Source organism: Callorhinus ursinus, unplaced genomic scaffold, assembly GCF_003265705.2.
Source record: "Callorhinus ursinus isolate GAN/ISIS: 27379988/994484 unplaced genomic scaffold, GSC_fseal_2.0 scaffold12, whole genome shotgun sequence".
Lineage (NCBI taxonomy): Eukaryota > Metazoa > Chordata > Mammalia > Carnivora > Otariidae > Callorhinus > Callorhinus ursinus.
This window is the reverse complement of record NW_027397074.1, coordinates 19,585,217-19,601,112: the sequence shown is the minus strand read 5'-3', so window position 1 is coordinate 19,601,112 and position 15,896 is coordinate 19,585,217. Positions and strand designations below refer to the sequence as shown.

Genomic DNA, 15,896 nt, shown 5'->3' with positions numbered 1-15,896 from the left:
AGAGAGAGACACAGCTAGAGAGGGAACACAAGCAGGGGGAGTGGCAGAGGGAGAAGCAGGCTTCCCGCCGAGCCGGGAGCCTGATGCGGGGCTCAATCCCAGCACCCTGGGATCATGACCTGAGCTGAAGGCAGACGCTTAACGACTGAGTCACCCAGGTGCCCCAAGCTGAATGGTCTTATTTTAAATTTGTAACTATTACCCTTGCATGAGCCCTTCAGGATACTGGGCAAATCTACTCAATCTCCCTTGTCTTTTCCATTTTTTACTCCTTCTCCTATACAGCCCTCTCTCCTTAAAGCTTCAATGTCTTCTCTTCTTTTCTCATTCTTAGGTGCTGACCTTTCTTCTTAGTTTAGTGAGAAAATAGAAGCAATCAGAAGAGAACTTCCAAAGGCTCCAAATATCACATCTGAAAACATCCTGAATCATGAACCAAATATTTTCTGCCTTCCTTCTTGTTATTATGGATTAAACTGCCATGCTCCTATCTAATGGCAACCCTCCCAGCTGCATCTCCTCTCCTCTCCTCAAGGATACTGCTCCAACAACTGTTTCTCTCTCTCCTGAATTAGCTATTTTGTTTTCCTTCTCTCCTTAATCATCTCTATTAACAAAGAAATATGATATTTTTCTTCTTAAACAGAAACAAAACAGCAACAACAAAAACCTACTGCTTGACTCCCTCTATTATTCCTGAGCTACCACTCTATTTCTCTGCTCCCCTTTCAAGTAAAACTAATTCACCTCTTCATTCTTCCCCTTCACTCTCTCAAATCCAATCTAATCAGTTTGCATCACCCTCATCAAATGTGTTCTTGTGAAAGTCACCCATGATTTCACATTGTAAAATCCAATAATAAATTTGCAGTTCTAATCATTCTTGACTGTATCAGAAACCTGTGACACAGTTTAATACATTCTCTTCTTGATACACTTTTATTACTTGGCTACTGTGATGCAGTCTTTTGTTCTTCCCATATTTAACTTATTGCTTTTTTTCCATCTTCTTTGTTCTTCATTTCTCTGATCTCTAAACATTGGCATTATCCAGGCTCAGCCCCCAGACCTCTGCTCTATCTACAGTCACTACATTAGTGTTTTTCAAATTTTTTCATTGCAACCATGGTAAACACATACACACACAACAATAAAAAAGTATTTTATATTGTGACCCAAAGCGTACATAGGTACCCATGTGTGTTTATTTATTATTATTATTAATTTTTTAAAAAGATTTTATTTATTTATTTGACAGAGAAAGACACAGCGAGAAAGGGAACAGAAGCAGCGGGAGTAGGAGAGAGAGAAGCAGGCTTCCCGCTGAGCAGGGAAACCGATGTGGGGCTCAATCCCAGGATGCTGGGATCATGACCTGAGCCGAAGGCAGATGCTTAACGACTGAGCCACCCAGGCGCCCCTGTTGTTATTAATTTTTAAGTAGGCTCCACACCCAACATGGGGCTTGAACTCACAACTCAGAGATTAAGAGTCACCTGCTTTCCCAACTGAGCCAGCCAGGCACCCCTATATGTGTGTATATTTACATAATTGAACTTCCCATTATGTTTTTATGTTAAAATCCTGGACCTAAACCAATAAATTGATTTTACAACTTAAAGATGAATTACAACTCAGTCTGAAAAACACTGCCCATTTTTACCTCTGCTATACCCTAATACTTAGAATACTGTCTGGCAATGAAACGTAAATAAATGTCTATTTTCAGCAGTAAGTACACAAATCACAGGTTGAATCTAATATGATCTATATTGGGAATCAGTACTCCTAACTGGGCTTCTTCTATACACCCTATGCTTTTGAAACAAGGGTTCTCAATCTTTTTCCAACATCCTATCTGAGAGTATAGGGTGGAGCATAATCCTATCAGTACTGGTAGCTAATGTCAACAATCTACATTATTCTAAGGATCAAGCTGGGCCATCAAACGTTGTCTCTTGGACCACAGTACCTTGGATGTCTTTGGAACAGTTTTCAATGACCTAACACACTTTGGTGCTCTGCTATCTGCTTAGATGACTTATGCCTTACAAAACATATTTATGGGGCGCCTGGGTGGCTCAGATGGTTAAGCATCTGCCTTCAGCTCAGGTCATGATCTCTGGGTCCTGAGATTGAGCCCCCCGTTGGGCTCACAGCTCAGCGGGAAGTCTGCTTCTCCCTCTCCCTCTGCCTTTCCTCCTGCTCATCCTTTCTCTCTGTCTCAAATGAATAAATAAAATCTTTAAAAAAAAACATATTTATAACATCACCATTATCACAGTAATCTACTTTAAAAGTTTCATTTATGAATCTTTATCATCTGCTAGGTGGTTTATGTAGATTAGTTCACTGAATCCTTATAAAAATTACTTATTCCTATTTTTTCCCTCCTTTCACACAGAGAAAATTGACTCAGAAGTTAAGTAACATTCCTAAGATCATCAATCTAGTAAGCCAGAAGAACACAAATTTAAAGCATGGTATATCCTATACCAAACCGCATGCTCTTAATTGCTATGATGCCCTGCTATCACATTTCACTTGAGAAATTTTTGTAAGAGCTAAGTGCAAGAGAAAATCTGCATTTCTTTAAAGAACCAGATAATGAAAGCTATATAAGCAATGGTGCCTCACTTATCTCTAGGAACCAAACATTCAGTATAAATACAGAAGTGATTAAGTTCTACGGCTCGTATATTTCCTTGGGTCTTGACTTCCTCTTCTAATTTATGTTTTAACCTAATTCCTTATGTATTTCCGGTATACCTTATCAATTCTCCTCCTTTAAAGCGCACATACCCACTGGGATTGTTATACTGGAACAGTTGAAATATTATAAAAAAGAAGCAGAGAAAATCAGAATTCACCTGTTCCAATATAAGAACCTAATCAGGTATATGCATTTTTTTTAAAGATTATTTATTTATTTGAGAGAGAGAGAGAGAAAGAGAAAGAGAGTATTTAAAAAAATATCTCTAGGCATAGCAGCTAGGAGTATCTATAGTTAACAACACAGTAACTTCTCTGGGAAGAGACAAACAGAATATATAAAAGACTAACCACCTTCTATCTCATTTCCTACCATATTCCCCACCTTTAAGGGAGGCCAAACTCCATTACAAGGTACTACTCACAAGGTAACAAATTTATAAAGACTTGTTATGGCATTCTGAAAAGTTTTTTTTTTTTTTTTAAAGATTTTATTTGATAGAGAGTGCGAGAAAGAGAGAGAGGGAGAGAGCGCACAAGTGCATAAAAGCATGGGGAGGGGCAGAGGGAGAGAGAGAAGCGGACTCCCCACTGAGCAGGGAACCCAATGTGGGGCTCAATCCCAGGACCCCAGGATCATGACCTAAGCTGAAGGCAGATGCTTAACCGACTGAGTCACCCAGGGCGCCCCTGAAAAGTTTCTAATTACTATTCCATATCAAGAAAAAAATGTTTTTCTTAAAGAAAAGTTCACAGAACATTCCACTTAAAGGCAATTGCGGTTGATACCAGTAACTGACAATTTAAAGATAAGCTATGTAATAAAACTTTTAAAAAAGAAAGTGCAAGGGTGCCTGGGTGGCTCAGTCAATGGAGCATTTGACTCTCGATCCTGGGGTCAGGAGTTCGAGCCCCATGTTGGATACAGAAACTACTAAAATAAACTTAAAAAAAAAGCGCACTACTATCAGTAAAATCTATGTTTTTTGAAAGCTTGAAGGGAATATAAACCATAATAACCTGACAAACTACAAACTTACCTTAGCTACTTCTTCTTCTAATCGTTCTTGGTATTGTTTTTCCAGCAACTTAACCATATTTGTTTCCTGTTTCACTCCAAAGTCACCAGAAAACTAAATTAAAAAGCAAAATATAACATACTTGTTTATACTAATTATACACCACTTATTTTTATTTTTTTAAAATTTTTATTGTTATGTTAATCACCATACATTACATCATTAGTTCTTGATGTAGTAGTGTTCCATGATTCGTTGTTTGTGCATAACACCCAGTGCTCCACGGAGAACGTGCCCTCCTTAATACCCATCACCAGGCTAACCAATCCCCCCACCCCCCTCCCCTCTAGAACTCTGTTTTTCAGAGTCCATCATCTCTCATGGTTCGTCTCCCCCTCCGACTTACTCCCCTTCATTCTTCCCCTCCTGCTATCTTCTTTTTCTTTTTTCCTAACATATCTTGCATTATTTGTTTCAGAAGTACAGATCTGTGATTCAACAGTCTTGTACAATTCACAGCGCTCACCATAGCACATACCCTACCCAATGTCTATCACCCAGCCACCCCATCCCTCCCACCCCCCACCACTCAGCAACACTCAGTTTGTTTCCTAAGATTAAGAATTCCTCATATCAGTGAGGTCATATGATACATGTCTTTCTCTGACTGACTTATTTCACTCAGCATAACACCCTCCAGTTCCATCCACGTCGTTGCAAATGGCAAGATCTCATTCCTTTTGATGGCTGCATAATATTCCACTGTGTATATATACCACTTATTTTTAAACTTCTACCCTCAAATATCCTCAAAAGATCAATGTTTCTTAGAAAACTTCTGAGAAGTTTTAACAAGTTTTGGTTCTGCTCTTAATTAAAAACAATAATTCTGGGGTGGGAGGGATGGGGTGGCTGGGTGATAGGCATTGGGGAGGGTATGTGCTATGGTGAGCGCTGTGAATTGTGCAAGACTGTTGAATCACAGATCTGTACTTCTGAAACAATGCAACGTATGTTAAGAAAAAAGAAAAAGAAGAAGATAGCAGGAGGGGAAGAATGAAGGGGAATAAGTCGGAGGGGGAGACGAACCATGAGAGACGATGGACTCTGAAAAACAAACTGGGGGTTCTAGAGGGGAGGGGGGTGGGGGGATGGGTTAGCCTGGTGATGGGTATTAAAGAGGGCACATTCTGCGTGGAGCACTGGGTGTTATGCACAAACAATGAATCATGGAACACTACATCCAAACTAATGTAATGTATGGTGATTAACATAACAATAAAAATTTAAAAAAAAACAATAATTCTGGTGAATAATTCTAGTGAATAATTCTACTAAATAGTGTACTTACTACACTGAACTTAATGATGTTAAGTGAGAAATATATTTACATATTTTAATTACTAATATAGTTCTATGGTGTGATAAAGACACTTCTTAAATATAATTATCTAATTTTAAGAATGTTAACAGTGGCTATCTTTGCTTATGAAATTACAAGCAAATTTTATCTTCCTCTTAATATTATTAATACTATCCAATTTTCTACAAATACAAATTATCTTTATAACTAGAAAAAATCATAAAGTTTTAAAAAATGTAAACATATTCTCAGCATCAAAGCATTTCATTGTTTACCAATTATCTGAATACTCCATATAGGATGAGTGGGGAAGAATCAAGATACGTAGTCAACATCTCTCCTCTGTATCCAAAACAAGAGAAAGCAATTATCTTTGTTTTCTATAGGAGTTAAGAATTAAAAATCTACTGAATTAAGATCAGGGTTTTGCAGTTTTAAGTTTCAGAAAAGTGGCCATGAACTGGGAGTATATACAATGTTGAGGACAGGCAGAATGTGACTTAGGCAGCTGGCCCATACCGTAAAAGATGAGGGGCTTTTATATATCAGATGGCCTGTGCTAAAAGAGGCCTCAGCATCTTGAATTTTGAGGATTCCTAAATACTATTCTAGAGGTGGTCTGGCTCAACTTCCTATGGTGGCAAGAAAAGTTGTTGGCAAGGGCAGTGAAACTAATTTGTTACACAGCTAATGTTATACAAAACAAGACACATTTTAAATTAGAACATATTTAGGGGGAAAAAAATCCTCTCAACTGTGTGTTAGTCCTATGCTATGAAAATACATTAAATTTCTTTATATATTCTTCCGGGTCTTTTATATAAGCTATTATCCTCTTATTATGCTTACCTCTCAGCAGCTATTAATTGAATAATTACTATAGACATAAAAATGACAGTAAGAAAAATAAAATCAGTGCACACAACAGTTTAAAGATGTAATACCTCTATTGTACCATCAATGTTCTGGTTTAGACAACTTCCAGGATATATTGTTTTCCGGACATCAGATTCAGTAATTACCATTGAATCAATGGAGAAACTAAATATAAATAAAAGAGAGTGAAGGAATTAGAGTTGTGAGTTTTACTGTTAGTCCAAATTTACAGCATGCATAAAATGTGTATTAGGGCAGGGGCAACAAAGATGACAGATCAAGAGTTACAGGTACTGTGACTTAAATCGTATTTTTGACTAATTTTCCCATCTAAAACTAAAGTAACACAATTGAATGAGAAAATATTTCAACAGATCACCACTGAATTTTATGCCATTTTATAAAGTACATTACAAATATATGATGTAGAGCTATTTACAGGTACAGACATTTTTAAAAAGTTATCTATGATATTACTGAGCAGAAGTCTGTAAAATCTCATTTTTATTAAAAAATTATTTATACACAGACACAGAAAAAAGCTGGATGAATACATGTCAAAAGTAACAATGATTACCTCTAGCGGAACTGGGGAGCAGAGGCAAGAAAAGGAAGATTCTTAATTTATACAGTCACTTCCAGATTTTGTTTTTAATCTATTCATTTGTCTTTTGGTATTCATGTCTTTATTCTGTATTGTTTTACAAGCATTATTTTGTGAAAAAAAATTTTCTTAGAATGCTTAACTTGGGTCATAAAAACAAGGTAAGATTAATATTTAGCAACCATGGGAAAAATAAAGGGGCAAATTATAATTTTTTCTGGCCAGTACAATTTCCCCCTTCTATTTTCATGTGCACCCATGCTGCCTTTGTTCCACCCGCTCTTGTCCAGCTCCTCCTTTCTCTCCAGTCTCTTCCTTCACTCCGTCCCAAACTGGCCAGATACAAGTTATCATCAACCCATGTAATAACTTGCATAATTAACCCCCTACTGACAGACATTTGGTTGTTTCCAAATGTTCACTATTACAAATGATGCTACAAGATAAATCCTCATAAACATATCTTGCACACATTTGTGGATTTTCTCTATGATGATAAATCTTAGAAATAACTGTTAGGCTTAATATTTAAAATTTTAACATAATGCCATATTCCAAAAAGTTACATTAATTTTACTCCCATGTATGTTTCTTCTCCTGTGAACTGCCTATTCATGTTCTAGGTTCATGTTAAAATGACTGTAAAAACTTATCTCCCTTTTGTTTCTTCTCTGCCCTTTCTTTGTTCTTCTGTCTCACAATTTTGTCTGTTCCCTCACTGCTTCTTGCATACACTCTTCTGATCCTTGGTTCCAAGTTTTGATTCTTTTCTTCATAGCTCAGAAAGCCCTCCTCATTATTTATCCAGCTATTAAGACCCAAACTCTAATAAAAAATGGTATTTAGTCCACAATGACTCCATTCTATAGCTTTATAGAATTTGAAAGTGTTTATCCCAAATTCAAAAAATAATCTGGCCAAAACCAAACTCACTGCTCCCCTCTTATAATTAAGGTCCTTCTCCCCACTGGCCTTACTTCTCTATTTATATTAACATACCATTATTCTCCATATTCTCTAGCTCAAACAACACAGGGTCATCTTTGTTTTTCCCCTTCACTTTGTTCTCAACATTCCTTCTAGCCCAATATCTGATATTCATCCCTTCATTTCCATTTCCCCTCGAACCACTCCAATAGGCAATTACTACAAAAATGTGCAGTTAAAGATGCCACACAGACATGGGTTTAAATTCCAGTACTTCGGTTCTATCACTATGTTATATTCCTTAACCTACTACTTCTTAAAAATTATTTTGTAGTAAGTACTACTTCAATGATTAGAAGTCCCTTGAGGGAAAAGGCCACTTTATATAGATCTAAAGCTTCCTCCATGACATCTAGCCAAGGCTTATTTGTCAGTATTTCATTTATTCCTCACAATCTTGATGGTACTTTTATTGCTCCTAATATTACTTAGATATGTTAAAATAATCTGCCCAAGATCATATAGCCAGTAAAAGGTTAAATCAGGCGTCAAATGCAGATCTGACTCTTAAGCCAACAGTCATTCCAAGAGGCTCTAATAGACCTCTAAAAGGCTTTTAGTATACCAGCTCCAAATATATGTTAAATGAATGACTCAATTATTTTTTGAACTAGCTCAAATCTATTTTAGAAGAACAGAATACTCTGTATTCACATAGTCTTTATTCAAAAAGTATCATAATTGTATCCAAAAATGTGATGACATTTATAAGAAATAACTTTGACTCATCACTATTAGTAGGAGTGAACATGGGTCAGTACACCTCTTTTTTGGGGAGTGGGAGCAAACTAATGGTCTTAGTTGAAAAATACTATCAACACACTTCCACTGATATTACAGAAACTCTGAGAGAGGGTGGTAAGCTGACAAAAGTGCAAATGCAATAATTGCCAAGTAAGTCTCCATTTCCAGAAAATGCCCTTTTCTTCATGCTTTAGAGAGAAAGCATCATTAATTAAAGGAAGGCTACTTGAAACATTGTAGCTGATTATTAGAGACTTCCTGCTATCTACTTATTTTCTTTCATCTCAGAAAACCCAAAGTAGTAGTTTCTAAATGTCAATCCATAAACTATCCGCAACAGATTTATCTTGTTACAAATACAAATGTCCAGGGTCCATCCCAAAGCTACTGAGTCTGACTCTCCAAATGTATAATCCAGTAATCTAATAAGTATTCAGAAACCTCTGGTGTTTCTGATGCATGGCCAAGTTTAAGAGCCACTAATCTCAAATAAGATGAAAGCTTTATAAGTCTGTGCCAAGGCTGGGTGAATAATTCCAAAGCCTACATACAGACCCTGAATAAAAGAAGGAGAAACAAACTAATTCCAAAGAAGTGTGGACATTTAGTATTTTGTCTCAAAGAAAAAAAATCTTTTTTGGCTTGAGTTTCCATTAATAAGTGTCTATGAAGATATCAATCCTAGAACAGCAGAGCCAGCCAAAGTTAGATTAAATCTCTGAACATTTTATAGAGGTAGTTTAAATATTAAAGCATACTTCCTAACTAAGTTATGAGCTGTTCTCTCATTCATTTAACAAATATTTATTAAGCACCTACCATGCAGAAGGAATTATTACAAGGTGTGGGATACATCAATGACTCAGATGGACAAAAATCCCCACCATTACCAAGCTTTAAGTCTTTCATAAAAGGCAGACAATAAAGCAAACAAAACAAAGTCCCCTACAAATATATATAGTCTTGTTTTTTTATTTTATACATATATAGTTTTACATATGTAAAACAGACACTATTAAGACAGAAAAAAAATGAAGCAGGAAATTAATGTACAGACTTCTAAAGAACAATTATAATTTAAATTGGGTGATCAGTATAGGCCTCATGAGAACATGATATCTGCATAAAGACCCAAAGCATGTTGGGCATGTAAATATCTGGAGAAAGAGCATTCTAGGTAGAAGAAACGATAATGAGAAGTCTTTGAAGCAGGAGGATTCTGATGCTCTGAGGATCTCAAGGAGAATGTGTGGTATGAGAATAGTGACAGGCAAGTCATAGGAGATAAAGTCCAAGTGATAACAAGGAACCATCATGAAGGACTGAGTAAGGCATTGTTAGGACAGAAGAGCACTGGACTAACATGATCAGTCTTAAATTTTAAAAGCCAATTTAAAAATTTTAAAAGCAAAGTTGTGGAAATGAATTGAGAACAGACTTTAGGAAAGAGTTAGTGTAGAAACAGGGAGATCAGTTGTTGTAGTAACCCAGGTGAGAGATGATGATGGGCAGGGAGCTAGTGAGAAGTGGTCCAGTTTAGATGTATTTTGAAGGCAGAGATAACAGGATTTCTTGATAGACTGGAAGTGAAGTAGGAGAGAAAGAAGAGTCATCTCAGATGGAGATGGCTGGAGAAGGAGCAAATTTCCAGGAAAAGATCCAGAGTTCTATTTTGGACACAGTGAATCTGAGTATTAGACAACTAGGTGGAGAAAGTCCAGCCATGACTGGAATGATCATATCTTATATTTCTTGGGTATGCCCCACATCAAAGTAGTAAAGACCAGGCATGTGATAAATAACAAATACATGCACACTCTCTGATTTAATCCAACAGATTAACAACAACCAGAATCTTTATAATATAAAGGTGTAAGTAAAATCTCTATAATAGAATGTCTTTGGTTTATAACAGCATTTACTTCAGACATTTCAAAGAATTATCTTTTGTTCTTATTTCTTGATAATGTGGCATCCTGTCTCTTTCAAGCAACTTCGCTTAAGTTACATTTTCTACTGAAAAACAATCATGCTATGATTGTTACTAAGCTATAAATACTGCTGAATGAAACTGTAAATGGATGGGTACCTTGGCTGAACTGTGGATACAGTGACAGCTTGAAGCCTTTCCTGCAAACAGTGGATCTCTGCCCCATAGTTTTCTTCAGTTTCTTTCAATTGTTGCTGCAAAGAGGATATGAGATTTTCTAATTCTTGAACTTGTCCTTCAAGTTTAATTTTTTCAGAATTTTGCAGAGTAGATAACTTGCTTTTATGACAGACATCTAAGTTATAGGAAGAAAAGAAAATACACATTTCAATGCAAATTTCTTACTGAGGGGCGCCTGGGTGGCTCAGTCGTTAACTGTCTGCCTTCAGCTCGGGTCGTGATCCCAGGGTCCTGGAATTGAGCCCCACATCGGGTTCTCTGCTCAGTAGGGAGCCTGCTTCTCCCTCTCCCACTCCCCCTGCTTGTTCCCTCTCTCACTGTCTCTCTCTGTCAAATAAATAAATAAAATCTTAAAAAAAAAAAAACCCCAAAAACAACAAAAAACCCCCCACAAATTTCCTACTGAAAAACCACACTTTTGTGTGTGCAGAGATTATTCATTCTCTTTTGAAAAAATAATGTTTTAGTAGTAATAAGTTTCAATTTAGACTCATTTTGACTGATGAAAACAAAAAAATGAATAGTGCAATTCAAGATCATTTCTTCTATCTTCATGTCTGTAGTGAATGCACCAATAGCATGTCTTTAAACAGAAAACAATTGTGACTCACAGAACAAGTGAAAAGGGGTCAGAGAGAGAAGTAGTCCACACCTTCTACTTTGAGAATGAGCAAACTGAGACCAGAGGGATTAAAGTGAAATGCCCAAGATCACTAGGTTGTCTCAAATTTTAAAGTAAAAAAATCAAATGACCAAATATTTGACATAAAAACACTACACCGTGGTAGATAATCAAAATTTACCAAAGTCTTGCAAACTGATCATCTGAGAGGCTGATAAAAACTCTGTTTCCTCTTTTGGTAGGTTTCCTTCTACAAACGCAAGTTTCACATTATCTGTCTGCTGTCCCTGAATCTATTGAAAATAACAGAAAAGGAGTGACATAAATATATGATCCAGCATTTTGAAAACTGTATTAAAGCAGCTTTACACTGTAAATGTTTTCATTCAAAATCACTCAGAATTCTAACACTGATACAAATATTTTCCCTTCCAACTTATTTTTTGCTTTCTTCTGACAGTGATTCACATTCCCTTTACAGCACTGCAATTATATTAGCAGGTATATTGTTCAGTCACACCCAGAAATTCATTTTAATAGAAAAACAAAAACTGCACAGAATTTTGGTATAAAGCTCATATAATATTTATAATGTGACTTGGTCTTTGGAATTTCAACTCATACCCAGTAAATTATATGTTTACCAATACTTTATAAAGTATTCTACCTGAGTGGCGCCTGAGTGGCTCAGTCGTTAAGTGTCTGCCTTTGGCTCAGGTCATAATCCCAGGGTCCTGGGATTGAGCCCCCGCATCGGGCTCCCTGCTTAGCTGGGAGCCTGCTTCTCCCTCTCCCAGTCCCCCTGCTTGTGTTCCCTCTCTAGCTGTCTCTTTCTCTCTCCCTCCGTCAAATAATAAATAAAATCTTTCAAAAAAAAATCAAGCTTCCTTTAAAAAAAATACTTGATAATATAACTTTATGAATCTCTGGCTATAACCTATGTACCTCCAGGAAACTGACAATTGGTATGCTGTTCTTTACACAAAAGTAAGGAAAATAATGAAAACAGATAAATCTCATGCTGTTTCCTTACTATTAAAATTAGGCAGCAATTTGTCAGATGCATATGTTTATTAATTTAGTTATTCATCAGATACTTAATAATCATCTACTACATGACTAGCACTGTGACAAGGGAAACTAAGACAAAAATCAGTAAAAAAAAAAAAAAAAATACGGTTTATCTGCCCTCACAGAATTTATCAACTAGAGGGGGAAATAAAATTAAACAATTAGAGGGGCACCTGGGTGGCTCAGTCGGTTAAGTGTCCGACTCTTACTTTCAGCTCAGGCCATGATCTCAGGATCATGAGATCCAGCCCCATGTCAGGCTACGCCCTGGATGTGGAGCCTGTTTGGGACTCTCTCTCCCCCTCTGCCCCCCCCCCCCCCACCGCCTGCATCATCCCTCTCTCCGTCTCTTAACAAAAACAAGAAGCACTAAACTATAATTTACTTTAAGGGCAATAGCAGAAAGACTGATGTGTGTAATTACAGAGTAAGTCAAACTTGACTTGGGCCTCAATTGTTTTGGGCAATGATTAGGAAAACCTCTAAGGAAGAAAGAGTAAGCATTTGTGAAAGAACAGCCATCCTATAACTACTGAAAACAATGATCTTGTAGAGGGGTTTAATTTGGATAAGGATGAGGGAAGATCACTAGAAATAAGAAAGATCTAGACTACAAAGCACTTTAAAAGCAAGAGGAGTCTGGACTTGCTATACTAGATGAACAAAATATACCACAAAAAGCAGGTGAGCAACAGGATAAAAGCTATTTCTGATGAAGGCTATTTCAGTTGGTTATTACTCTTAACAAGTCCTCTACCCCATGCCTAACTGCCTGAGTACATTTCAAGAGAGGATGTTGCCTCTTACTTCCCAAAGAAAATAAAGCCCATCAGGTAAATTCTTCACTTTCCAGCCTAACCTTTCTATTCCTTCACTTAATTCATTCAGCAAACATTTATTAAGCCTTTACCATGTGCATAACCAAGCACCATGCTAAGAAGAGGAAATAAAAATAAAGAGAAGACTCTCACTCTGAAAGGCTTAAAAGCTAGGAAAAGAGTAAATAAATAAATATAATAACAAGAAAAGTAATAAATGCAAATTTGTACAAGGAGCTATGGGAACAGGGAAAAAAGACGGGGGTCATGGAATATTTAAAATAACAGAAAAAGATAAGTGCAATAAACAAAGGCTTGTACAGATGATAAGAAAATAGAGGAAGAAATGCCGAAGTCTAGAAAGGTAAAGAGGACACAAAGGAAGTAACATTCGAACCAACGAGTAGATCAAGTAGGAACACACCAAGCAGACTGGAGGTAGATGTGCAGTGTTCAGCAGAAAAAACAACATGCAATAGGGGTGTGAAAGATCAGGGTGCATTTGGGACACTCTAAGTATTTCAGTAGGGCTAAAATGAGGAGGAGGCTTAGAAGATGAAGCTAACAGGTTAGACAGTGATGTATGGTAGTGCCGAGTGTGATCCCAACCAACCTCTGGGATACCTCTGTGGTTGTAGCTACCTTACTGGGTTAAAACGTGAAATTCATTTTTTCACTTTTTTTTTTTTCTGGGGAGAGCTAAAGAAGTTAGTGCGGGTGTTTGTGTTCCAGATTAAGCTTCCCACATTCTGGCACTGGGGAAGGGAGGTGGGTGTCTCATCAAAGCAAACTGTTCCCCACTCACCGTCCTAAAAGGAAAGAGGCAAAATGACAAATCACTCACTCACTCACAAATCCGTCACTGTGGATTACTTACTATAAGCCCTCCTACGCTAATAGCTTCAACTGTGTACTGACATAGGAAAAGCAGTATTTTTAAAAGAAAGAAAACAAGGAAGTAAGAAAACAGAAAGGCAATCTGACAAGAATTCACTGCTGTTAACGAACTTGAATTTAAATAAAAACTTGGGGGAAAAAAAAAAGAAATCCCCGCTGACTTTTGCCAAAGAAAGCATAGTGAAGTGTAAGTCAAGAGCTTGCTTATAATGGGGAGTAGAGAGAGAAGAGATCGGAAGTTCCGGCTGTAGTTTATTCTTTCTTTTGAAGAAGGAGACAATGAAGGAGAAAGAGACCACAAAGGAAGATGCAGGATTGAGGACTGGTTATGTTCTAAATAGGAGAGATGTGAGGAATGTGTTAGGGGAAAGGACAGAAACAGAAAAAACAGAGACAAAGGAGCTGAAATCACAGGAGAGAGGGAAGGTTATCAATCTTACAGAAGGTAGAAGGGGATACTAACAAAAGCACAGGAAATAAAATAACCTTGGTTATGAAAAGGAGTAACATCTTCTCAGACAGAAGGAAAATAAATTAGGGTATTCAAAGATTTAAAGAAATACATAAGGTCTAGAGGCAGCAGGCTGAGATAATTTATAACTGATAGCTCTGATACTTGCAGAGAAATAAGAGATAAGGCCAACTGGAAAGACGAAAAGGGGAGTAGAAGTGGAATATATGACTTGAGGAGAAGTTGTGAAGTTGGGAAATATTGAAGGGACTATGAGAGGATAAATGACCAGAACTGTCAAGTGATCCACAGGGTCCAGCTAATGTCAGACCATGATTATGTAGTGTCACCAAACCACATGCACATCTAATTTTCTTAGCAGCCCTCAGAAACCCAAGTATGAGTAAGAGAAAAAGGTTCCCTGGAAGCAGGATGAGGGCAGCAGAAAAACAAAAAATCCAAACTGCTAAGATTACTGGTAAGGAAATGGTATGATGATTCTGAATAGGGTTCAACATTTTGCCTATGAAGGGAAATAGAAAAGTAATTATTGTAGGGAAATGTAGAGTTAAAGAAGGATTCTTTAACCCTCCCTCCTACAAAGTCATCTGTAAGATACTGGGGTGGGTTCATAAGTTTTAGAAAAGGCAAGATAAAGTTTGTTTACTTGCACAAGAAGAGAAAGAGAAAAGGAATGAGGGAAAGGGGGAAGGAAAAATAGGGGAAAACAGAAGGTAAGAAAGAAGGAGGGGAAGAGAAAGAAAAAGACAAGAATTTCAGCTAGAGCATCCCTCATCACTGATAGAACTTTCACTCCCTATCAGTTAAATCTTTTAAATCCACCCAATTTAATACAATGACATCAAAAGTATCGCAAATAAACAGACATAGAGATCCTTCTGGATTTTTTTTCTACAACATGAAGATTACAATTTATCTTTGCCAATTATGCTGTTAATCTTCCTGATATAGTTAATAAATTATACTATGCAATCTATACTCTGAGTTTTATACTCACACATTTCTAAAACAACTACTTGAAAGAAATTTGACATATATAACACGTTAGCTATGTTCTAAACAACTACACTAATTCCATTTTTCTCTAAAACAGACAGACCCACTACTTTAAAACTGTTAAATGTAAAATTAAATACAACTGTTTCACCAAGTTTACAATCTGACATTTTATGTTTATTTTATCAGGATTTCCAAAACTCTCTAAAGGGGTAAATAAATATTCAACTTGCAGAAATTCCTTTAGCTCATTGATACTACAAATATGTCACTTTTCCCTCATCTTTATCATGTTCACTTATTTTAGAATTCCTGGTGAAGCTTACAAAACAGCACATAAGGGCGCCTGGGTGGCTCAGTTGGTTAAGCGACTGCCTTCGGCTCAGGTCATGATCCTGGAGTCCCGGGATCGAGTCCCGCATCGGGCTCCCTGCTCAGCAGAGAGTCTGCTTCTCCTTCTCACCCTCCTCCCTCTCATGCTCTCTGTCTCTCATTCTCTCTCTCAAATAAATAAAATCTTTAAAAAAAAAACAAAACAGCACATA

At 36.9% G+C, this 15,896-nt stretch overlaps 1 protein-coding gene across 10 annotated transcripts in view; it reads right to left on the bottom strand.

The window, feature by feature from the left end:
• The window catches only part of AKAP9 (A-kinase anchoring protein 9), a 197,921-nt gene that overhangs the window by 81,425 nt on the left and 100,600 nt on the right, over positions 1-15,896 (bottom strand). For all 10 annotated transcript variants that reach the window (XM_073898794.1, XM_073898793.1, XM_025872853.2 and 7 more), the window contains 4 exons: positions 11,279-11,390; positions 10,395-10,590; positions 6,039-6,135; positions 3,753-3,845 (listed from right to left, as the gene is read on the bottom strand). In XM_073898794.1, the coding sequence (XP_073754895.1) occupies positions 3,753-3,845; positions 6,039-6,135; positions 10,395-10,590; positions 11,279-11,390 (498 nt within the window). The remainder of the gene's footprint in view (positions 1-3,752; positions 3,846-6,038; positions 6,136-10,394; positions 10,591-11,278; positions 11,391-15,896) is intronic.